The sequence below is a fragment of the Mobula hypostoma genome, chromosome 25 (genome assembly GCF_963921235.1).
Source record: "Mobula hypostoma chromosome 25, sMobHyp1.1, whole genome shotgun sequence".
Taxonomy (NCBI): Eukaryota; Metazoa; Chordata; class Chondrichthyes; order Myliobatiformes; family Myliobatidae; genus Mobula; species Mobula hypostoma.
In genome coordinates this window covers 42,078,454-42,103,793 of record NC_086121.1, presented here as the reverse complement: position 1 = coordinate 42,103,793, position 25,340 = coordinate 42,078,454, and the positions used below count along the sequence as shown (strand labels likewise).

At 45.5% G+C, this 25,340-nt stretch overlaps 1 protein-coding gene across 2 annotated transcripts in view; it reads left to right on the top strand.

Moving 5' to 3' along the window:
* Positions 1–25,340, top strand: part of epha8 (eph receptor A8) — a 390,012-nt gene that overhangs the window by 209,109 nt on the left and 155,563 nt on the right. For both annotated transcript variants that reach the window (XM_063032812.1, XM_063032813.1), the window contains exon 2: positions 20,075–20,230. In XM_063032812.1, coding sequence (XP_062888882.1) covers positions 20,075–20,230 — 156 coding nt within the window. The remainder of the gene's footprint in view (positions 1–20,074; positions 20,231–25,340) is intronic.

Sequence of the window (25,340 nt, the reverse complement as noted above, 5' to 3'; positions counted from 1 at the left end):
ACCTTTGGGGAAATTCTGCCACTCTCAACTACCATATTATTTCTTCCAACTTGGAAAATATGTAGAACTTACTCTGCACATTAGAGCAATCCATTCCAATTGATGGAACCAAGAGAGACTTGGAGTAAGCAGAGGTTCCATCAAGCTGGACTTCTGACTTGAGGAAGAGACTTGTTCACTGCTAGAGAAGGGAACATTTTGATTCTGACACTGGGGCAAATCATTCATCCTCTGGTGCAAGGCACCGTCTGTTTTGGATGTGCAATGCCTGGATGGTGGTTAGTGCTGCTGCCTGACACATAAAGTTATCAAATAATAAAGATCATCTTACTGAAAACAAACACTCTGCCCTGAGCTCCATGATGGGAAGAGTTTAGCAGTTAATAAAGAATTAAAGGTCTTCTCATATGTCTCCTTGGGAAGGAAGAGCATTTCCACTGGCGCATTCAGATCCCTGACAGCTCAAAGTGCAGAGGGAGTGTTCAAGGTGGCATTGAAACCATGGAGCACACAGAACCTATGTGGCAAAAGGAGGGGACCACTTTGTAAGCTACCCAACAATTTCCCAATGGTTCCTACATTGGTCACGTCAGCTCCATCAGAACCCAGAAATTTATTTGCAAAAGCACTGTTAAGGAAGTACTACCATGGTTTTCAGTCGGGCGCTGGACGCTCGGAGAGATTCGGTGGGGGGCGGGTGCCCGGTGCTCGGCTGGGGGCTGTGGTCGAGTGGTCAACGACTTGGGCTGGCTCCCCCACTGGACTTAGTCTGGTGACGAGGGTGTGAGGACACCCAGCAGGACTAAAAAAAAACAAGACCTGACAAAGGGCAGATGAGCTCCTTGTGAGCCAACGGCCATCTTCCCTGGAAGAGATTAAAGCCTCACCACGTATCTACGAATCGTATGCTATGCACCTAGTTAGAAGAGACATGATGAACTTGGACGCTGCACCGTGTGCCTGGACCTGCCCAAGGCCTCCGGCTAAGGAAGGGCCGAGCTCGAAGAAGCGGCCGTGGCTGGAGGCTGACACGGCCTCGGGCTCGAGTTCGGCGGGGGCGGCAGCAGGCGGTGCCAAGGCGGCCAGCGAGAACAAACTGGAGGAGAGGCTGTACTCGGTGCTGTCACAAGATCGAAGAAGATGGAGGTGCATAGCCGCCGACCACAGATTCGGGACTGCATCCACTGACTGACTGACTGACACTGCTGGTAGTTGAGGGAGCACTGCACCATCAAAAGTACTGACTGAGTGCGACTTGGCAGTGCTGCGTTGTTGGTGGTGGTGAGGGAGGGCTGAGGTGTTGGTGATGCCAAATGTGTGCTGCCCCGTTTTTAGAACTGAGGTGGTGAAGGAGATTGCAAGGCTGCACTGTTGACAATGCAGAGAGAATGTGTGGTCTAGATGGTGCTGAGGGAGGGCTGTGCTATGCGCAGCATCTTTGTACAGGAGGGTTGTTGGTCCTAAACACCACCCCCGCAAACACTTAGCACTTTGAATTCCTTAGAACTAGTCAGCAATGTTTTTGAAAAATTAAGGTGTATCAATAACAAAGACACAAAAGATGGGGTTATCTTTTTTCCTGTTAACACAAATCATTGTGACTAAGTGTGTGTTTGTTTTGTGGGGTGTGCAAGGAGATTATATTCAGGGGCACAACTAGAGTTTTCTTGAGTATGTACCAATGGCGGAAAGCGCAGCACAAATGAGTCCTTGTCTATTTTATTTAATCCAAGGACTCCAGTCTTTCCTCTGTGGTTGTAGTTGAAGTATGAGTATGGGAGGAGGTACACCTTACACGAGTCAGAATAAAAGCTTTGAACCTGTCTCAGCACTCACTTTTAAATTCCAGTGCTGCTGCATTATGAAAGAGTGCTCTTTCTCTGTTGTGAAGCCTTTGTTGAGTGATAGAGAAATCACTTCATCCTCTAATTCAGGCAGGTAACAGTTTCACAGCACATCAATAAATGTGCCATCGTCAATGACATTAACAGCTTAGTCAGGAAATAATGACTTGTTACTGCATTGATCTAATGTTTGATGGTGCAGGGTTATTTGGACTAATTTACCTATGTGACACCACAAAGAATTAATTTGTTTTACAAGGCAGCCACAGAAAAAAGGCAAGGCCTGCAGCAGAGTGAAGTACTTTGATGCAGACAGCAATGGGCACAGCAACTGAAGCTCGGTGATGCAGAGAGGGCACAAATCTCCTGTACCCTGTTGTACCACAAAAAACACTGGACTCACTTCACAGTGAGTGAAATGTTTACAAATTGCTCTGCTGAGCACCTCATTTACATAGGTCTGGGAACATTGGAGGTGGGTTACAACTTCTCAGAAGCTTAAGCAGGAAACGGGGTTTCGGCCAAGTAAGGATGGAGACCATTCACTGGAATCTTATTGCCTCCTTCACCAACCCTTTCAGTCAAGAGAAGCAGGGCAGTGGGATACATCGTCATGGCTCTGTGAGTAACTCAGAATGTTTCTTATTCCTGTCTTAAGGATGTTTCCAGGAAGTATGTCAGCAGTGTTATTGGTGAGCAATAGATCGGACCACCATTTATCACTCCCAGAAGGTTCAGTGGCATCATCAGGGAGAAAAGCCTTTGGTTTAGTGTGAATTCATCTTACAGTCCTGATGACTGATATTGATCTTGTGGTGGGATTTTACTTAGGCACAGAAATGGCTTCTTCACTTTGGAAATATCATTGCCTCACGTTGCCGAGGATGGGAGAACTGACAGAGCTGATGCTACATCACAACTCGAGTAGCTTTAGTTCCTTTCTGAGCTTTAGTATTGTCTGTGTGGTGTTTGCACGTTCTCCCTGTGACTGCATGGGTTTGCTCTGAATGCTCCAGATCCTTCTCACATCCCAATGATGTGTGGTTTGGTAGGTTAATCAGATGCTGTAAATTGCACCTAGTGTAGATGAGTGGTAGAATCTTGGGAGAGTTGGTGTAAATGTGGGGAGGGATCAAATAGAATTAGTCCTGATGAAGGCTGTCAACCTGAAATGTCAAATGTCTGTTTAGCTCCACAGATGCTGCCTGACCTGCTGTTTGTTATTTTTTGCTGCAGATTCCAGCACCTGCAGTTTCTTAAGTTTCCCTCGTGCAAAATGGATGCTTGATGGTTGTGCATCCAATGGACAAAAGGGCCTCTTTTTATGCTGTGTGACTGTGTGACACTTTATACAGAATGGAGCAGGAAAGGTCTTTTCCAGACCTCACTTTCATCGTCCTTTGCTCTGTTTCCCTCACCCTGAGGCGTCTGCGATGTTGGGCCAATAGCCAAATCCTCAAAGACAGTGATAGAAGGAGCTCTCCTTATCTCACATCATTGGCCGATCAGGTGCTAGTTTGCAGGGGGCTGGGCACTGTAAACTATTCTTAAGGCTTCCTGAGTGTATAATGAGACCACGAGTGCCTCAGTATAGAAGAATAACATTGTAACATTAGAAAAATTGAATAATCTGAGATTCTGCAGATGCTGCAAATCTTGAGTAACACACAGAAGTGTTGGAGGAACACAGCAGTCAGGCAGCAGCTATGGAGGGGAAAAGGACGTTATTTGGGCCTTTAACATCAAGGCCAAAGAGCATTGGCACAAACATAGTTGGACATTGGGCAGGATGCCTGTGGTTGTGTCCTGTTCAGTAGCTTGGGAGTTAAGAGGAGGATTTATAGGTCAGGGGTTATTGGTGAAAATGACCAAGAATAGTTGTGCAAGCATAGTACAAGCAGAAAAATTGCACCCACCGAGACATGTGAGTTAGACTTGGGGAGATGGTGAGTTGGAAGATAACGGTGGTTGTCACAGGGTGTGGGTGGAGAGAATTTGTAATCAGAGATAGGGTATGATGGTGAATTAGAGTTGGGGAGGGGGGACTCTGGGTTATCACTGAGGCAAGATGGTGCTGATCAGAAATTGGAGCAGGTGGAATGGACAAGTCATTGGAAGTTGAGTTTTGATGCTAGTAAGGATTGGTTCCATTTGATGCTGGGTCTGGAATCAAAAGATAGTAAAGACACCTCTATAGGAGAAAATTGAGTGAGTGTTGAACATGATATGAACTGCAGCAGGAACTAGACAAATTTCCATTTCAATTTTAAATACAGCAAAAAGCATCATCATCACCACTTTAGGAAGGGTCGCTCTGCTGTAAAACCCCAGAGTGAAGAAATCTATTGTTTAATCTATCACCCTTTAATCCTCAAAACTGTTAATTCACAAATATCTGAAGCTGAGTACTGAAACAGTTTTGCATTTCTTATATAAATTTTATCCAGGAACAACCTATTCCAATCTCCCAGACCCAGGAAATTCAAACAGAGCAAACCTGCAGTAAGTTGGAATCATAAATATAAAGAGAATTGATTCTTGAACCTCGGAATCTGGGTCCGGATGTACTGTGGTCATAGTGTTAGAAAGTAATACAGAATGAAACAGTCACTCTGGCCCATCATGTTAATATGCCCCACCCAAGCCTGTCACAGTTGGCCAACATTCCTCTAACCCTTCCCTATCCATGTACTGGTCCAAATGTCTTTTAAAAATTGTAATTGTACTTGCCTTAACATTCCTCTGGCAGCTTATTCTATATGGGCACCACTCTCTGTGTGAAGAGGCTGCCCCATTTGAATCCTTTCCCTTTCACCTTAAGCCTATTCCCTCTATCTTTTGGTTTCCTTCCCCTGAGGAAAATAAAACTGTGCACATTAACCCTATCTATGTCCCTCGTGAATTTATCCATGCACCTCTGAAAGGTCACCTCTTCAGTCTCGTACATCACAATGACCAAAGTCCCAGCTTGCCCATCCTCTCCCCATATCTCAGGCCCTCGAGTTCTGGCAACATTCTTGGAAGTCTTCTTTGTGTTCTTTCTAGCTTAAGGACATCCGTCCAAGCCCAATGACTTGCAACATTAGTTCTGTTTGGTTTCCCCATCCTTCCCACTTCTGTTGGCTTACACTGAAAGTGAGTGTTAGTGTGATTTAGTTTTGGTGCACTTGACCTGAAGTAGCAGAGACAGTTCAAGTCCAGCTCTAGACCAAAGTACTGAAGAAGTACTGTACTGTTAGAGATAGCAGTTGTAGCTACATTATCATACTGAAGTTCTGCCTCTGACTCAGGTGAAAGTAAAAGATTAGATGACAGTATTTAATAGGAACAGGAGGATAACCCCTGGCTGCCTCAGCATTCTGTGGTGATTAACAGGATTTAAGACAATTTCTGCTTTCGTCATTCACTTGAAAACTATGTATGGGAAATCTGAATCTTAACCAATCTCTTGTGTTTACTTCATTCATTATTAAAATATCCATTACTTTCAACTCAGACCAAATCATGTCGATAAAAATATTGAACATCCTCTCACCAGCTGGATCTAGTTCACATGGGCAGTTGCCTGTGCTCAGTTGATATAAAGAAAATGTCACCTTCTCACTTGGAGCTTGTTGTCTGCTGTCAGCTAAAAACTGTTGACTCTCTGGGAAGAATTCCTTGTGGAATTTACAGTGGAAGGAGTACACAGGTACAAGCGTTTGGCTATATGCCAACAGCTGCATCCGTTGCCAACATCTGCAGCTAGCGGTAAGCATGCAAACAGCTGCAGCTGTCAGGAAAATGCAACCAGTTGTACCCCTTGGCAGCCGTTACCAACATCTGCAGCCATTGGAAATGCACGAACAGCTATCAGTGCCACACAACCCCCCTGCACCTCTTGGCAACAAACAAACAGCTGCTGCCACAAGTGATACAAAGCCACTACAGGCATTGCCAACGTGGAGACAGCTCCAGTGACTGACATTTGAACAGAGCCGGCAGGAAAGAAATGCCCCATCCCATTATACTGAGGTCTATCCTTCAGTTAATAGCTCAGCTGCTTTGAGAGGCCACTGCACAGATTGTTCACGCTTGTAACTTTACTCTCAGATGTCACCGAAGTTTTGGGTCTGTGATTTATCGATTGGAGTGTGGTTTTCTTGGACTCCTTCAGTTTTGTGTTTCGCCGGTTCTTTCTTGTTGTATGATTTGTTTGTTGTTTTCTGCAGGGGTGGCGGGGATGTTTGGAGCTTGGGGGTTTGATTTCCTGTTGCCATTTACACGATTTATTTTTGCACGTGGAGGGGGGTTGATATTTTTGTTGCTGTTTGCACTATTTGTTCTTTTTTGCGCATGGGGGAGGGTTGATGTTTTTCTTTGACCAGCTTCCCTGGTTTTCTTTGGTTTATGGGTATCTGGAGAAGACAAATCTCAGAGTTGTACACTGCATACATACTTTGATAATAAATGTATCTTTAACTTTAGCTTCTAGTTGAGGTTGGGGTGAGGCAGTGAGAGACAGTCAGCATTTTTAAGATTGCTTCAGAAAATTCTGGGCAAATGATCTTTTGCAACATTGTAATTAAGAAAGCTTTGTAACAGCATAAAAGCAGAAAAGAGCTAAATGTCCAGCTTTGGCTCTCAAACAGAATACTTAGCTCAGAATGTGCACTAGCCGTGTGCTGGCCCCTCACTGCAGTAGTTAAGGAGTAAAGGATTGTCTCACGAGTCAGTTATTAACAAGAGTTCTGTTTCCGCCTTCCAGTGAGCCAGGTGGCCATTCAAGGTCCCAGAGAATTGTACACAGGAGGGACAGCAGTTCTCACATTATCCAGACCAACAACCTTCCTTCAATTTAAAACAGATTAGCTGGCCAATTGTCATATCATATTTGTTGCTTCTGGGATTTTGCAGATGGCTGATATGTTTTGCTAAAAAGCAACAGTGTCTTGATTGCCAAAGTGACCTGTTGGGGCTAAGTAACGCACAATACCATTGCAAGTGCTCCCTTCTTCTCCCAGCCGGTGAAGGAACTACAGCAACATCAGAGAAGATACCAGGTCCACAGTGCGCCCTGACTATACCTGGCTTCTCCTCAGCACTGCCTTCTGACCATTTGTCTCACTACTCGCCTGACACCCAGCGATGGTCGAGCAAATAATCTTCCTGTGAAATGTTCAGCCATCCTGGCAACAGCTTGAAACTAACACAGGTAGCTCACACCCTTGGTGGTTGATTAAATCAGCATACAATGAGTTACCAGGATTCTCATTTCCTCTTGATCCTACTTGGTAAACATACACTTCTGTTAGATTGTAGAGGTCACTCTCTGCTCCTTAAGGCAATGGTATTGCTGCCCAGATCCCAGGAAACATGCAGAATACAGAGTAGATATCATGACAGAAGCAGAGTGGACCGTTATTGAATTGCTGCTGATCTCACCAGCAAATCCTTTCTCTTCCTCCTGAGAATGTTGAATGCACACAGGGATCATAAATGAGTAGGCATAGGCAGTCAGGCTGGCTGTGCTCTTTTCAAAAATGCTAATTTCCACATGATATGTAGACAACTCAAGGGCAAGACTCAGGGTCCCTGCTGTCTGATCAGGATCTTAATGCTGATCTCACTGGGACAGGATTGGTTGGAATGCAGTCTTCCTTGACATTTGAGTGGCTGTTCACATTCTCATTTAAAGGTACCTTTGTGGCCACTGTTATAACACCAGCATCTGCTCTTGTCTTTGGCTCCTTCCCTCCTGTGAGATACTTCCTTCACCTCAAAATCTTCCCCTCTCACTCCTCTGTTGTTCAGATCAGCCTACTGCTTCTCAAAACTGTAGAATGAAGCCGATGCTTCATTTGCAAAGACTGTTTAGTGGTATCATTATACTTGGGATCAATATCCGGAAAACTATTGTGCAGTTCTGGCAGTGGGTGTTATATAGTAGTAGCCACTGGGACTTTACATGATCTCCCCGCACCTTTCCCATAACCTCTTTGTCGTTGGCCATGGTTAGTCAACAAATGAGGAAAAATCCTTATTAAGTTCCTGTTAGTTACACCCTTCCCAACCATGGCTAACAGCTTTACTACCATCCTGTCCTTTAAATTCTTATGGATCCTGTTTCCCAGATTAGTGTCTGCAGACAGCCCCAAATATGTGTTAGGACTCAATGCTTATATCGACAATTCAGTATATTCTTTTCCCTCTGCTCAAGTCCACCTTCTTCTCAACATCTAGAAAATTCTCAGTAAGATCCAGCCTATCCCTAGCTTTGGCAGAATCACTGCTATCTGCCTTGATTCAAATTTTAGAGGACAAACACAGGATTGAAGACATCCTAAGCTCCCTTGGGTTCTGTACTTGCTGAAGGTTGACACCAAGTGGAGGTCGCCCGGAATGTTGTTGTCATGATCTGTAGCCTGGCTCTCCTCCATTTGTTATCTCTGGACTATCTTGGCTTCCTGTCCATTCCTCACTCTCTTTAACCTAGCTGACACAACATTGGTTCCAACACAGTCACTTATACTTCCAAACAACAGGAATTCTGCAGATGCTGGAAATTCAAGCAACACACATCAAAGTTGCTGGTGAACGCAGCAGGCCAGGCAGCATCTGTAGGAAGAGGTGCAGTCGACGTTTCAGGCCGAGACCCTTCGTCAGGACTAACTGAAGGAAGAGTGAGTAAGGGATTTGAAAGTTGGAGGGGGAGATCCAAAATGATGGAAGAAGACAGGAGGGGGAGGGATAGAGCCAACAGCTGGACAGGTGATAGACAAAAGGGGATACGAGAGGATCATGGGACAGGAGGTCCGGGAAGAAAGACAAGTGGGGGGGGACCCAGAGGATGGGCAAGAGGTATATTCAGAGGGACAGAGGGAGAAAAAGGAGAGTGAGAGAAAGAATGCGTGCATAAAAATAAGTAACAGCTGGGGTACGAGGGGGAGGTGGAGCCTTAGCGGAAATTAGAGAAGTCGATGTTCATGCCGTCAGGTTGGAGGCTACCCAGACGGAATATAAGGTGTTGTTCCTCCAACACGAGTGTGGCTTCATCTTTACAGTAGAGGAGGCCGTGGATAGACATGTCAGAATGGGAATGGGATGTGGAATTAAAATGTGTGGCCACTGGGAGATCCTGCTTTCTCTGGCGGACAGAGCGTAGATGTTCAGCAAAGTGGTCTCCCAGTCTGCGTCGGGTCTCGCCAATATATAAAAGGCCACATCGGGAGCACCGAACGCAGTATATCACCCCAGTCGACTCACAGGTGAAGTGTTGCCTCACCTGGAAGGACTGTTTGGGGCCCTGAATGGTGGTAAGGGGGGATGTGTAAGGGCATGTGTAGCACTTGTTCCGCTTACACAGATAAGTGCCAGGAGGGAGATCAGTGGGGAGGGATGGGGGGGGAACGAATGGACAAGGGAGTTGCGTAGGGAGCGATCCCTGTGGAATGCGGGGGGGGAGGGAAAGATGTGCTTAGTGGGGGGATCCCGTTGGAGGTGGCAGAAGTTACAGAGAATAATATGTTGGACCCGGAGGCTGGTGAGGTGGTAAGTGAGGACCAGGGGAACCCTATTCCTAGTGGGGTGGTGGGAGGATGGAGTGAGAGCAGAAGTACGTGAAATGGGGGAGATGCGTTTAAGAGCAGAGTTGATAGTGGAGGAAGGGAAGCCCCTTTCTTTAAAAAAGGAAGACATCTCCCTCGTCCTAGAATGAAAAGCCTCATCCTGAGAGCAGATGCGGCGGAGACGGAGGAATTGCGAGAAGGGAATGGCGTTTTTGCAAGAGACAGGGTGAGAAGAGGAATAGTCCAGATAGCTGTGAGAGTCAGTAGGCTTATAGTAGACATCAGTGGATAAGCTGTCTCCAGAGACAGAGACAGAAAGATCTAGAAAGGGGAGGGAGGTGTCGGAAATGGACCAGGTAAACTTGAGGGCAGGGTGAAAGTTGGAGGCAAAGTTAATAAAGTCAACGAGTTCTGCATGCGTACAGGAAGCAGCGCCAATGCAGTCGTCGATGTAGCGAAGGAAAAGAGGGGAACAGATACCAGAATAGGCACGGAACATGGATTGTTCCACAAAGCCAACAAAAAGGCAGGCATAGCTAGGACCCATACGGGTGCCCATAGCTACACCTTTAGTTTGGAGGAAGTGGGAGGAGCCAAAGGAGAAATTATTAAGAGTAAGGACTAATTCTGCTAGACGGAGCAGAGTGGTGGTAGCGGGGAACTGATTAGGTCTGGAATCCAAATAGAAGCGGAGAGCTTTGAGACCTTCCTGATGGGGGCTGGAAGTATATAGGGACTGGACATCCATGGTGAAAATAAAGCGGTGGGGGCCAGGGAACTTAAAATCGTCGAAAAGTTTAAGAGCGTGAGAAGTGTCACGAACATAGGTCGGAAGGGATTGAACAAGGGGTGATAATACTGTGTCGAGGTATGCAGAAACGAGTTCGGTGGGGCAGGAGCAAGCTGAGACAATGGGTCGGCCAGGACAGGCAGGTTTGTGGATCTTGGGTAGGAGGTAGAAACGGGAAGTGCGGGGTGTGGGAACTATAAGGTTGGTAGCAGTGGATGGGAGATCCCCTGAGCGGATAAAGTCGGTGATGGTGTGGGAGACAATGGCCTGGTGCTCCTTAGTGGGGTCACGATCGAGGGGTAAATAAGAAGAGGAGGTATCCGCGAGTTGTCGCTGTGCCTCGGCAAGGTAGAGGTCAGTACGCCAGACTACAACAGCACCCCCCTTATCGGCGGGTTTAATAATAAGGTTGGGATTAGTGCGGAGGGAGTGGAGAGCAGAGTGTTCCGAAGGAGTGAGGTTGGAATGGGGACAAGGTGCGGTGAAGTCGAGACGGTTGATGTCCCATCGGCAGTTAGCGATAAAGAGATCCAGAGCAGGCAGAAGACCAGAGCGGGGTGTCCATGAAGAAGAGGAGGGTTGAAGACGGGAGAAGGGGTCATCGGTGGGGGTGGAAGAGTCCTTGCCGAAGAAGTAGGCCCAGAGACGAAGACGGCGGAAGAAAAGTTCCGCATCATGGCGAACACGGAACTCGCTGAGGTGTGGGCGAAGGGGGACAAACGTGAGGCCCTTACTGAGGACAGAGCGCTCTGCCTCCGACAGTTGAAGGTCGGAGGGGATGGTAAAGACCCGGCACGGATGAGAGCTGGGATCAGAGGGGGGAGGGGGGAGGCTGGTGGTGTCAGTGGAGAGGGGAGGGTTGGGGTGAGAGGAAGATGGAGCCTCTGAGGGCCCAGGAGTTGACGGTGGGATCTGAGAGAGACGGGATTGCAGAGTATTGGTGGGGGAAGGGGAGACGGGAGTCACAACAGCAGCACATAAAGACCCAGCCTGGAGTTCAAGGCTGGAGTTGCAGTTGGTGGTTGCGTAATCACTTCGAATGTGTCCATGGTCGTTGCTGGAGTCCGGGTTTTGAATATGCCCTGAGGTGTTGGAGCCGGCGAGATCAATGGCAGGGGCCGCGATCTGAAGTTCATGCCTGCTAGCGTCAGGGCCGGCAGGCTCTGGAGTCCGTAGATGTAGGATCTTGCGATCTTTGCCTAACATGACAAAGTCAAAAAAACGGCGATTGCAGGCGTGAATCCGATGGAGGATGAAATAACGGGTCGGACCATTACAGACGGCGAAGAAAGTGTCCCGAAGGTGTGGAAGGGTCTGGGATAGGGACACCAAGTACCGCCTCATGGCGGAGAGAGTCGCCTTCAGAGCTTGACGGGAGAAGCAGCGAGAGGCAGAGTCAATGAAATGTGAGTACCTGGGATCCTCAGAAGGTCCAAATTGAGAGGCTTGGAAACGAATCCTAAAGCCAACTGGAGTAAGTTGGCGACGGAGGCACGTTCCAAGAAAGGATATATGGCTGTGATAGCGAGTCTGAGTCAAAGTGTGGTCAAAAAGTTGAAGAGCCGAAGAAATTACAGATGGGGAGCAGTGAGAGATGGTTTCACTGAACTCCCGTCGAAGAGAGGATCTAAACTTCTTTGGTGTAGGCATCACCGGAAGAGGCTTCGCAGTAGTGACTTTAAACGGAAACAACAGGAATTCTGCAGATGCTGGAAATTCAAGCAACATACATCAAAGTTGCTGGTGAACGCAGCAGGTCAGGCAGCATCTGTAGGAAGAGGTGCAGTCGACGTTTCAGGCCGAGACCCTTTGTCAGGACTAACTGAAGGAAGAGTGAGTAAGGGATTTGAAAGTTGGAGGGGGAGGGGGACATCCAAAATGATAGGAGAAGACAGGAGGGGGAGGGATAGAGCCAAGAGCTGGACAGGTGATAGGCAAAAGGGGATACGAGTCCTGAAACGTCGACTGCACCTCTTCCTACAGATGCTGCCTGGCCTGCTGCGTTCACCAGCAACTTTGATGTGTGTCACTTATACTTCCAGTTGATCTGCAGATCCTAATCTATACATTGCAGGATCTGCCCGATGCTGCAGTGCTCAGCATTGTAGAGCACCTCCTGGATCCTGATCTCCATTCTCCCAGACCATCTGCTACAGGCCAATAGTCAGTCTGTACGTCATGTAGCAATCTTTCTGTGGTCTCTGATCCCGTCCTCCAATCTACCTCTCCTTTAAAAATCTATGACATCGTTTTGATGGTTCACAAGCTTTCCTTTCACTTCTGTATTTGCTTGCTATGCAGAGGGGGGCCATTTTTGCCTATTGAGGCCATGGTGACTCATCAGATAATTCCTCCTTCTCAGTTAATTTTTTTGTGTGCCTTGCTCTCCTCACATTCCTGTTAACTTTATCACCTGCTGGTACTTAGTGAAATTTATAGCCACCAATTAACCTACCAGACAACGTGTCCCTGGGACCTGCAGTGCCCGGAAGAAATCCATGTGGTCACGGTGAGAGCATGTGAACTCCAGCCAGAAGAACTAAGGGTCAGAATTGAACCCCAGTCTCTAGAACTGTGTGGCAGCAGCATAACTGGTCAAACTACTGTGCCCTCGTCTCATCTTCCCTTGGAATGATGCCCTTGGTCTAACTCTTTCCTACGTTCTTCTACCACTGTCTCTCATCACTCAACTCCTTTCGTAACTTAGACACATATTACTGTAACTCTGCTTTCTTTCCCTTTCATTCTACCTTCTGTGTTGGATCAGCCAGATACAGCTCTGCTTTCCCTTGTGAAGACCTAAATGTGTGCCCTGGATCTTGACTCAGCCTCATGTATTTTTTGTGAGGTAACTTATCAGTTTATCCAATGACATCTAGGGTATTATTAACACTGTCTTGCTCCTAGTTGGTGCATCAGGCCAGAATGACCAGAGTCTCCTGTTCGCCAGTTATAGCTGATAACTTAATTACTGCCAGCTGCTCACAGGTCCTGAGTAATAATTTTTAGTAAATGACAGGACTTTATTCTGAGGTGACCTATCTGTAATTAAGAGTTTCTTTCCATCTACCCCTCTATGTTATGAGGGAATCCTGTGTACTCACAAATGTCTTTGGAGTCAATATATTGATCTTCTGGTGATCTTACAGATGTACACTCACAGTTGAGAGGTCTTACTTGCCAAAACAATTAAAATTGTACTTTCCTCTTTTATTTGGCATTAAGTTTTGTCCTTCCCCTCTCACTGGCCCAAGCAAATACAATTTCCTGTTCTTCCCATTCTCCTGTACTCGATGTTTGATTAAAAATTTTAATATTATAAATTCACAATTCTGAATCAGATTCCAGGTGGTGAAACACAATTTCATTAGTTATGATGGAGTTTCCCTTCACAGAAGGGCAGCATTAATAGAATTACATATTTACAATGAGGGTAACATTTGAGATGGTAAGTACAAACTTAAAGGTTTCTCAGCACTTAAGTTCATTTATTAATTTGAACTCAATATTTATTGACGTGAAATACCAAATGCAAACAAGCTGTCCTTCGAACACTGTACAGTGACTGTTTGTTAGGATAACTGAAGTGCTCGTCTAGAGATTTTTAACAATCTTTGATCTTTAGCACTTCCAAAGACTTTGATACAGTTCTAGACACCTGTAGCTCCATTTTGTGTCTACGTTGTGAGCTTCATTGTCAGGGAAGGAGTCAAAAACCACAGAGGGGTTAGAAAATAAAAAGCATGGTTAAAAGCCCAATATCTGTCTCCCTTCACAGCTGTACATTTATAGAGTGAGTTGTTTATTCATGGCATATGCAGATTTTATACCTTGGTCGATTTCAGTGCTTGAGAGGGTCACAAACTCTTTTGTAAATTTAGCAGATTAGTTATTCATCCCATCCATATTCCTAAACTGATTGCACAATATTCACCACCACTCACAACTTCTCAGATAATGAAGACACAAGAGAGACGGCAGATGCTGGAAGACTTGAGCTGCACACACAAAATGCCGATGAAGGGTATGAGTTGAGACATCGACTGTTCATAACCTTCCGTAGGTGCTGTCTGACCTGCTGAGTTCCTCCAGCGCTTTGTGTTGCTCATATAATGAAGCAACAGGACCTTTATTTCCTGCGGAGCATCAAGAAAGCTCACCTTTGTCCCAGGATACTGACTGACTAGCTGTACCATTGAGAGCATACTCACCAACTGCATCTCAGTGTGGTATGGCAATTGTCCCGTATCGGACTGCAAAGCACTCCAGCGTGTGGCGAAAACTGCCCAGCGAATTATCGGCACCCAATTGCCCACCATTGAGAACGTCTACCATGAATGCTGCCTGGACAGGGCGAAAAGCATTATCGAGGACACATCTCACCCTAACCATGGACTTTTTACCCTCCTCCCATCCGGTAGGCGCTACAGGAGCCTCCGCTCCCGCACCAGCAGGCACAGGAAGAGCTTCTTCCCTGAGGCTGTGACCCTGCAGAACCTCACATCACAGCGCTAAGCAGTATTGCACCCATATTGTACTGTCTCAGTACTTTTATATTTGTGTGCTATAGCACTTACTTTTTATTAACAGTTATCTTGTAAATAACACTATTCTTTGCATTTCTGGTTAGACGCTAACTGCATTTCATTGGCTTTGTATCTGTACTCGGCACAACAACAATAAAGTTGAATCTAATCTAATCAAAGAAAACAACCAATTTGAGCAAGACCTGCACGATATCCAGGCCTGGGCTGATAGATGACAAATAACATTTGTGCCACTAAAGTGACAATATCCAACAAGATCCTCTCCTAAAATTCAATTTATTCTCCTCTGTCGATACCTTGGGGATTGCTATTGACCAGAAACTGAATTGCAGTAACCATATGCATAATGTGATTACAAGAATGGGTCAGAGGCTGGGGATCCTCAGGTGAATAACTTGCTTCCTAACTCCCAAAATCCTGCTCACCGTGTAGAAGTCTCAGGTCAGGTGTGTGATGGAACACTCTCCACTTGCTTAGATGACTGCAGCTTGAACAGTACTCAAGAAGGTCAGGTACCATTCTGGACAAAACTGTTCTCATAATAGTCACCCTATCACGTCCATACTCTTTCTCCAACACGGTTTGTATACCTACAGGACATACACATGCAAGATGGCACTTTACAAGCTTTCAACCTGTACCAGATAGAAGGACCAGGACAACAAAAGCAGAGTAACAGCACTATCTCCAAGATGCACACCATCTTGATTTGAAAGTATATTGCTATTCCGTCACCATTACTGGCTTAAAACCCTGGAACTCTCTCCCTAACCAGTTCTGAATAACCTTATTGATATTTGTGGACGTATCCACAGCAACTCACCACAGTCTTCCCAAGGGCAATTAGGGATGGGTAATTGAATGCTGGTTCAGCCTGCGAAACCCACATTCCTTGCATGAATGAAAACAAGCCTATACATTTTCGGCTTTGACAACTTTCGGTTAGTTAGTGGTGTCCAACTTTGGAACATGCTGCCACCAGTGGATGAAAGATCAAATTTCAGTATACTGCTGGAACCTACTTGTGGTGAGGATAGTCATTGAATCAGAGCTTAGCTGTGGCCCGGGTATATGTGGATATGTGATGATCATTGTAGCTTTCGCAGACTCAAAGACCTGTTTCTGTTGTTGTGACCCTATGATTCCACCTATTGTACAACGAGGTTCCAGCTAGACTGCAATCTTATTGAAGTTGCTGTCCTAATCATCACCAGTTGGTCGTGGGGTGAGCAAAATCTACATTGCTGTGCCTAGAAGCAAGTAATGACTTTGTAAGTAAAGCCTCTTCGGTGATATAAAGCAGTGAGAGTGTGCAGATTTATCAGCTATCTCTAGATGCACATTACAACCCTCAAAGCAAGTTTTTAAAAGCAGACGTGCACTCTTAAATATGTTATCCAAATATTTGCCTCAATTTTATCATTCGTAGCGCAACACAGATTTTAATCTTGAGTTAGCAGTTCAAAATCCTGACAAGGGCTGGAGTTTACAGGGAAGATTACCAATTTAGAGAGTAATTAATATTAGTAAATCCTTTAAGCAAAAGACAATGTGTTTAAATTGTCCTGATTAAGTTGTCAAAGCAAACACTCATTTGCATTTTGTCTCTCTCATTGCATCTTTAATGCAGCCATCACTCTATGAATTTTGCAGATATGTGTAATGAAAGGGTTACTTCAGAAAATACCACAATCACAGGTCATATGGCGCATTAATTCTGAAAATGTGGTTTCTGTATTCATTTTCATCTACCTGACATATGATAATGCAAATTCCTCTTTATTATGCATAGTGACTTGATGAGATTTAATTGTTTCTTTGTAGCTATAATAGTCTCCAATTTCTTCTAATGTTTATTTCTGCCTCTCAATTCAGCTCCAGGAAAGGATGAGGCTTAGAAACTGTTTAAACAACATCAGGTGTTCCTAATAGCAACCAGCCATGCTAGAGTGAGCAAATTGAATAGTCTCTCCACTAAAGACATTTCTGAAGGGTTTAATAGCAATTTCTTCACCAGTGGCATTTCAGAGGGAATATAGTATTCCTGTGATAACCGAACACAAAACATTTGAGAACTACTCAGAGCAGACAATATTTTCGGAGAGTTAATATCCATATCCATGATCTCCTTCAGACTTGGAATATGTTTGGTAAGAACAGGATTAATTAAATTATAGAGAATGTGGGAAGGAAAGGTGGGGGGAACCAAACAAGCCTGCTTTGGGGCAGAGAGCAGTGAGCAGCGAGCAGGCCTAAGGCTTCAATCCTCCTACCTCAAAAACACCAGGCTGCTTTCACCACCTAGGTGATCATCAAAGCTCTTTTAAATGCCCAGTCTCATCTTTAAACATTGCTCAAATAGACTTAAATAGTTAAACGTAATTCCTTGAAAACTTACTGCACTGAAGAGAGGTCAATGCTGTCTCCCAGAAGAGCAATCCGATTAGGCCCATTCCCCCCCATTTATTTCTGGGTATAGCTGCAGACATCGCACCTCTCCCGGAAGTTCTGGGAGTCTCTTGCTTATTAATAGTTGCTCCCTGATGCCCGTAAATTATATACAATATCCCAGAAATCAATTTTTTTGATAGTGAGCGAGCGAGAGAGAGAGAGAGAGAGAGAGCGTGAGAGCGAGAGAGAGCGATAATGCGAGAGAGAGAGAGCGCGAGAGCGAGAGAGAGCGATAATGCGAGAGAGAGAGAGCAAGCAATAGAGCGAGCGTGAGAGTGACCACGAGAGAGAGCGAGCGAGAGAGACCACGAGAGAGAGAACGAGCGAGAGTGCAACCATGAGAGAGAGAAAGAGAGAGAGATAGAGCGCGCGCCATGGCAGAGTGTTCCAAAAAAAGAAAATATAAAACGTACATCACCCCAGACTACACTAAAGTGTACCCCTGCCTAATAGGGGTCAAAATAATGACCGTGTTGCTCGCTGCACTGTTTGCAATGGTGACTTTTCTATTGCCCATGATGGGTTAAGACTGTAAAAGACATGTTGAGGTGAGTTTAACAGGTGTCATTCGTTCCTTAGCATAGCTAACATTATTTAAACTAGCCGGCTAGCTGCTAAGGAGCTACTCTATTGTAGACATCCCACCTCTCCCGGAAGTTCCGGGAGTCTCCTGCAAATTGATGGTGCTACCTCCCTGAAATGAGTTTTCGCAGGGTGGGATGTCTGTAGCTGCAACTCATTCTTTCTCTTACATACCAATCAAATTCTTGCTGATATTTTTAGCATGCCCCACCCGCCATTCTGAGGGCAATTTACAGTGGCCAATTAACCTACCAGCACATCACTGGAATGTGGGAGTAAACCAGGGCACCACGAGGAAACCCATCATGGTTAGAACGTACAAACACCATGTAGACACCACTGGCGGCTTGAATCTGACTTGGGTCACTGGAGTTGTGCAGCTGTACCGGCTAAAACAGAAGAAAACACCACAAATTTTATTAACCTTAAATTAAGAAGCCACTGCAATTTGAGCTCCACACACAAAATACTGGAGAAATTCAGCATGTCAGTCAGCATCTATACTTACTTGGGCCCTTAGCACTGAATTGGAGCATAGGCCATTGTTGACCTCCTGTCTCCATCTCCATTGTCCTCTGCAGTTGATGGTACAGCTAGAGTTCATCACACTCCTGCAGTCCCTTGCATCCACTGTACAGGTGATTGGCCTATACAGCTTCACCAGAGCCTGTTGGCCTGCCTTATCCATTTCCGCCTCTCACGACGGGTACGTAGGATTTTGAGAAGCAGGCAGCATCTACAAAGGGAAATAAACATTTGACATTTTGGCACGTACCTGATTGAAAGTCTCAGCCCAAAACATTGACTATTTATTTCCCTGCCTGACCTACTGAGTTCCTCCCCCATTATATGTGCTTTGCACAAGATCTCTAGCATCTGCAGAGTGTCTTGTGTCTAATCACTGCAGTTTATGTTGTCTAAGGGCTGGCAAGGCTGGCAACTCCCTGGTGTAAAACTGAAGGCCAGCAGGATCAGATCTGCATCCTACCAGGAAGTCACTGACCTGCCTTTGATTCATTGATGAGTCCAGTGGCAGAATGGACTGTTCGAATCTCTGTTATGTGACATCTCTATCTTCCATTGTAAATACTTGAAAGCCCAATATGCACAATAACACTAGAATAAAGGAGCAAGAGTAGGCCACCGGGCCTTCAAGCCAACCTAGTCCCCTATTTTATCAAGATATTGATCTCCTTCCACATTAAATACTTCTAAATGAATGTAGAACATGGAACAGTACATCACAGAAACAGGCCATTCAGTGCTGAACGTGATGCCAAATTAAACTACTTCAATTCTGCTTGTACACACTCCATATCTATCCATTCTTTGTATATCCATGTGCCTCTCTAAAGGTCACTTAAATTCTATGATTGTATCTGTTTTCACCAGTACCCTTGGCAGCCGATTCCAAGCACCTAAACTTTCCTCTTCTCACCTTAAATGTCTATCCTCTAGTTTTTGACAGTTCTAAAAGATTCTTTCTATCTTAACTATGCCACTCATAACTTTATCAGCTTCTATCAGTTTTCCCTCAGCTTCTGATGTTCTGGAAAAAGTAGCACATGTTTGTCCAAAAATCCTTATCGCCAAGCAGCATCCTGGCAAACTTCTTCACCCTTTCCACAGCCTCCACATCTTTGGGGCAACTAATGATCAAAACCTTTTTGGAAGAGGGGAAATTCCAGAGGTTCATGACCTTCTGCAAAAAAAAATCTACAATCTCAGTTTTAAATAACCAGCTCCTTATCTTGTAAGCATGGACATGTCAACAGATGCTCCTCAATTAACTGCTTGGGATCTTTGTCCCTAGTTTCTTGAGCTCCCTTTGGATTAACTAAACATTGCAAGTGGTAGAAAAATGAGGGGAGACCTTCTTGTCCTGCCCAAGGAACTGACCCAGGGAAATCCCCTGCTCAGAACTTCCTGAACGCCACAGGAATCTAACAGGGGATGCCCAGCAACTCTACCTTCTATTGATGCAGATAGTGTAAGCTCCATTGAACACACTGCTCTTCTTGACTTCCCTCCTTTGCACCAACTAGCTTTCAAATTCTTTGCACACATAGCAGGAACACCAGCTGAGCTCTGTGGGGAGACAAGCGTTCAACAGCAGAACCAGACACTCAGAGACATAATGGAGCTAGAAATTATGCATAGGTCTCCAAGGCTTTGCTGTTCTGTGAGCACGATAATTAATCAATGAAATACAACAACCTTTAAAGCTGTGATTGATTTGAATATATAACTGATGTGCTTGGGGATTTTGTTGAAGGGAAATGTTGAGAGATATGTGTTATGTTTGTGTTCCAGCTTGCGAGCCTGGATTCTTCAAGCCAAACTCAGGAGACCAGCTTTGCACAAGATGTCCTCGTCACAGTCACTCAGACGTGATGGGTGCTCTCTTCTGCCAGTGCGACCCCAACTATTACCGATCACCTTCTGACCTACCGTCTTCACCTTGTACCAGTGAGTAACGTCAGCTCATCTCTTCTTGTCGTGAAGTGCATTAAGATGGGCAGACACCCAGAGCTATAACCAGGTGCACCCCCAGAACTAATGGGATGCCAGTGAAGAAATTGTGGAGGCCCGTGTAGAGGCTCTTGCTTTGTTGTTAGCACTGGTGAAGTTTCAGCAGACTGCATGGTGGTTAATGTAGTTCCATTGTTCAAGAAGGACAGCAAGCACAGCACAGGGGACTACAAGCCAGTGAGCCCGACTTCAGTTGTATGGAAGTTTCTGGAGGGTATACTGAGGGTGAAGATCTACTATCACTTGGATAATCAGGAATAGCATCATTTTCTCCATGGGAGATCATGAATAATGAATCTTTAGGAGTTTTTCCAAAGAGTTAACTAAGGGGATATAGAAAGGAAAGGAAGTAGATACTATTTATATAACTAAGGAGATAGATGAAGGTAAGGAAGTTGCCATTATCTATATACCTTGTCAAAGGCTTTTCTTCAGTCAAGTAATTGATAAGATGTGTGTGTGTGTGTGTGTGTGTGTGTGAGTGTGTGTTCGTCCATCGTCGACGTCGATGAGAACCTCAACACCATTATGATGGTGTCGAGACTAGCGCGTGATTTGGATTTAAGTGAGGTAGAGTTGTGCACCGTCAGCCTCACTCTCTCTTCCCAATTCCCATCTGGATCCAGTGGCAAGACAGAGTCTAGATGGCTGGAGATGGGACTAGGCGCAGCGGATGACCAGGACGTCTTCTGTGTCTTGTCCTGCTCTACACGTTCCACGATGCTTGCAGAGACCGCCTTCTTGACCGTTGGACTTCCATTGGTCTCGTCCGCTCAATCCGCCGGAGTCTGTCTTCACATGCTGGGATAGACAACTCCCTATCTCACCGAGGGTTTGAGACCCGTCGGCTACCCTCACCTGGTTTAGCCGGCTTGTCGAAGCCGTTGCCCAGGGTGTGGCCACTGTCGCATGCAAACAGCTACGGGGAGCCACAGGTGAGAGCTGATTGCCAGGTGGGGACCAAAGGGGACAAACTGCCTTGAAAAGGACGCGACATGTTTCCCCTCCAGAGGTGCTACCCCTCCCTAACACCCCATACACCCCACTTGATAAGGTATCACACAGTTGACTGATCTGGAAGATTAGGTCACATTGGAGTCAAAGGAGCTAGTGAGGTGGATTCAGACTGGGTTTCGTGAAAAGAAGCAAAGTGTATTGGTTGAAGGTTGATTTGCTGACTGGAGGCCTGTGACTAATGAGATACTCAAGTTGTCAGTGGTTGGAGCTCAGGTATTTATTATTCATGCAAATGACTGGGACATGAATTTCCATGGCACCATTTGCAAGTTTGCTGATGATACCAAATTAGGGGATCTTAGGGAAGCAGGTCACACTGAAACTGAAAGTGATATTGATCAGTTAGGAAAAAGAGAAATGGATTTCAACTTAGCTAAGTGTGAGGTGATGCATTTTGGACAGTCAAACCAGGGAAGGAGTTTCACGGTGAATGGTGACGGTACTGACAAGTGTTGTTGGGCAGAGACCTGGGAGTATGCGTACACAGTTCACTGAAAGTGGCTGAAAAAGCAGTCAGGCTGGTGAAGATGGTGTGTGTAGCTTGCTGGCCTTCATGAGTCAGGGCATCGAGTTCAGGGGTAATGACAGTTTTGTCACCCTGTTATAGGAAGTAGATTGCCAAGTTGCAGAAGGGCTTTACAAGGATGCTTCCAGGACTAGAGGGCCTGAGTTGTAGGGAGAGACAGGCCATACGGGATCTTTATTCCCTGGAGCATGACAGAAGACCTCATTCAAGTTTATAAAGTCATGAGGAGTATGGATAAGGTGGACAGTCATAGACTTCTACCAGGGTTAGGGAATCCAGAACTAGAGGGCATAGATACTATAAAAGAGGGGAGACATTTAACAGAGACCTGAGAGGCAACTTCTTTACACAAAGGTAGTGGGTTGCTGGAATGAGCTGCCAGAGGAATGGTCAAGCCAGATACAATTGTAATATTTAAGAGGTATTTGAATAGGTACATAGAGGGTTATGGACCAAGAGAAAGCAACTGGGACCAGCAGGGGGGATGCTGTGGTCAACATGGACCAGCAGGAAGGATACTGTGATCAACTGGGACCAGCAGGGAGGATGTTGTGGTCAACATGGACCAGCAGGGAGGATGCTGTGGTCAATTGGGACCAGCAGGGAGGATGTTGTGGTCAACATGGACCAGCAGGGAGGATGCTGTGGTCAATTGGGACCAGCAGGGAGAATGCTGTGGTCAACATGGACCAGCAGGGAGGATGCTGTGGTCAACATGGACCAGCAGGGAGGATGTTGTGGTCAACATGGACCAGCAGGGAGGATGCTGTGGTCAACATGGACCAGCAGGGAGGATGCTGTGGTCAGCATAGACCAGCAGGGCCAGTGGGCCTGTTTCTGAGCTGCATTACTCTATGGCTCCATAATCCACTGGGACAACCTGCTGTTTGCTCATTGATGTGAAGTTACTCTGTCTATGTTACAGCTTTGAGCTAAGTTTGCATTATCAATGTCTTGTACTTCTCATCAACCCAATCACCTCTTCAGGGTTACATATACCCCAAATGAATGTCTGTTAGTTACAGTGATGGATTACCTTCCAGTCAGGCTGGCTTTTTTACTTCAACACAACACAGAAATCAAATGAACCTCAGCATTAATCTCATTCTCCTCTTTATTCCCTTCATTTACTGTCAGACTCACCTCTCCCAGTACTCCCATCTTCCAGTTCTCCCCATAATCCTGTCTCCAGGTTTTCCTCAAACCTCAGTATTCCTCTTTCTGTTCTTTCTATTCCCTCCTTCCCCCATTCTCCACTCTTCTCATTCTCCACTACTAATTCCCCTTTCTGTTGTTCTCCTCTCCCCTTATCCCATCTTGCCGTGCTTGCAAGCCCCTCTCCCCTCTTTTCCTTTTTTCCAGGTATCTTCATCGTCATTTTTTCCCAACTGCCAGGGCTCTTTTCTTCGCAGATTCGTCCCTCGCCGGACTCCTCTCCTCCCATTACCTCACTCCTTGCAGCCCCACCCCAGTCTCCCATAAATCCCAGACTCTCTTCATCCAGCTTCTTCTTACCCCCCTTGACCTTCAACTCTCTCCAATCCACTTAGTCAGGTCCCCCTCTGCTCCAAGGAAATCATACCTGGCCTATCCAATCTGCAAGCTTTATCTTATCTCCAGACAACCTAATATTTCTCAGCAGATATCAGTTCTGTTCTGTTCAAAAATATCTGACAACACTATGAAATAAGAACTCTCTGGAGTTATTGCTCTCTACTATCTATTACATTTCTTATTTAGTGTACAGATCAACCAACAACTTGTACAACCACTGATCCGTGGTTGTTTTTATGATTTTGTTTTGTCCTTGCTAATCGTGCCTATTTTATCTGCTCTCATAGTTTTCTCTTCCACCACCAGACAAGACAGGTTATTACTATTGAAAAGGGCACTCTCCGGCTCAGCAAGTTTGCATTATTGAATCACCTCTCTGCTCTCCAATCGCAGCTCTACATTTCTGACACTGGGTTGATAATCAGAGCATCGTGCAACAGCAGATCATGGAAATGTGGGGCATGTAGGGCATGGGGGATCTTAGATCCGCACAGCACGCAAAAAGACCTTTCAGGCCATCTAGTTCACTGACCATCATGCACCTAGTCACCCTAAAACTAGGTTAATCCCATTGTATTTTCCCACATTCCCAACAACTACCTCAGATTCTACTGCTTAGCCAGGAACAGATTCAGAATCAGATTTATTGTCATTGAGATATGGTGTGAAATCTGTTGTTTTGTGAAAGCAGTTCAGTGCCAGATATAAAAAAGTATAGATTACAAAAATAAATAAATAAATGCAAAAAATAAAGAAGTAATGAGGTAGTGTTCACAGGTTCATGGAACATTCAGAAATCTAATGGTGGACAGAAAGGAGCTGTTCCTAAATCATTGCAGAAGTCTGGAATGCAGGAGGAAACCGAGGCCATAAGACCATAAGAGCAGAATTAGGCCATCTGGCCAGTCGAGTCTGCTCTGCTATTCAATTATGGCAGATCCTTTTTTCTCTCCTCCTCAACCCCAGTTCCTGACCTTCTCCCCGTAACCTTTGATGCCATGTCCAATCAAGAACCTATCAATCTCTGCCTTAAATACACCCAATGACCTGGCCTCCACAGCTGCATGTGACAACAAATTCCACAAATTCACCAGCCTTTGGCTAAAGAAATTTCTCCACATCTCTGTTTTGAAAGGGCACCCCTCTATCCTGAGGCTGTGCCCTCTTGTCCTAGACTCTCCCACCATGGGAAACATCCTTTCCACATCTACTCTGCCTAGGACTTCCAATATTCGAATGGTTTCAATGAGATACCCCCTCATCCTTCTGAATTCCAGTGAGTACAGACCCAGAGTCATCAAACGTTCCTCATAAGATAAACCTTTCATTCCTGAAATCATCCTTGTGAACCTCCTCTGTACCCTCTCCAATGCCAGCATATCTTGTCTAAGACGAGGGACCCAAAACTGTTCACAATACTGAAGGTGAGGCCTCACCAGTGCCTTATAAAGCCTCAGCATTACATCCTTGCTCTTGTATCCTAGACGTCTTGAAATGAATGCTAACATGGCATTTGCCTTCCTCGCCACCAATTTGACCTGCAAGTTAACCTTTAGGGTGTTCTGCACAAAGACTCCCAAGTCCCTTTGCATCTCAGATTTTTGGATTTTCTCCCCATTTAGAAAATAGTCCGCACATTTATTTCTGCTACCAAAGTGCATGGCCATGCATTTTCCAACATTGTATTTCATTTGCCACTTTCTTGACCATTCTCTTAATCTGTCTAACTGCTTCTGTATCGTACCAGATTCCTCAACACTAGCTGCCCCTCCACCAATCTTCGTATCATCTGCAAACCTGGCAACAAAGCCATTTATTCCATCATCTAAATCATTTATATACAGCATAAAAAGAAGCGGTCCAACACCGACCCCTGTGGAACAACACTGGTCACTGGCAGCCAACCAGAAAAGGATCCTTTTATTCCCACTCGCTGCCTCCTACCAATCA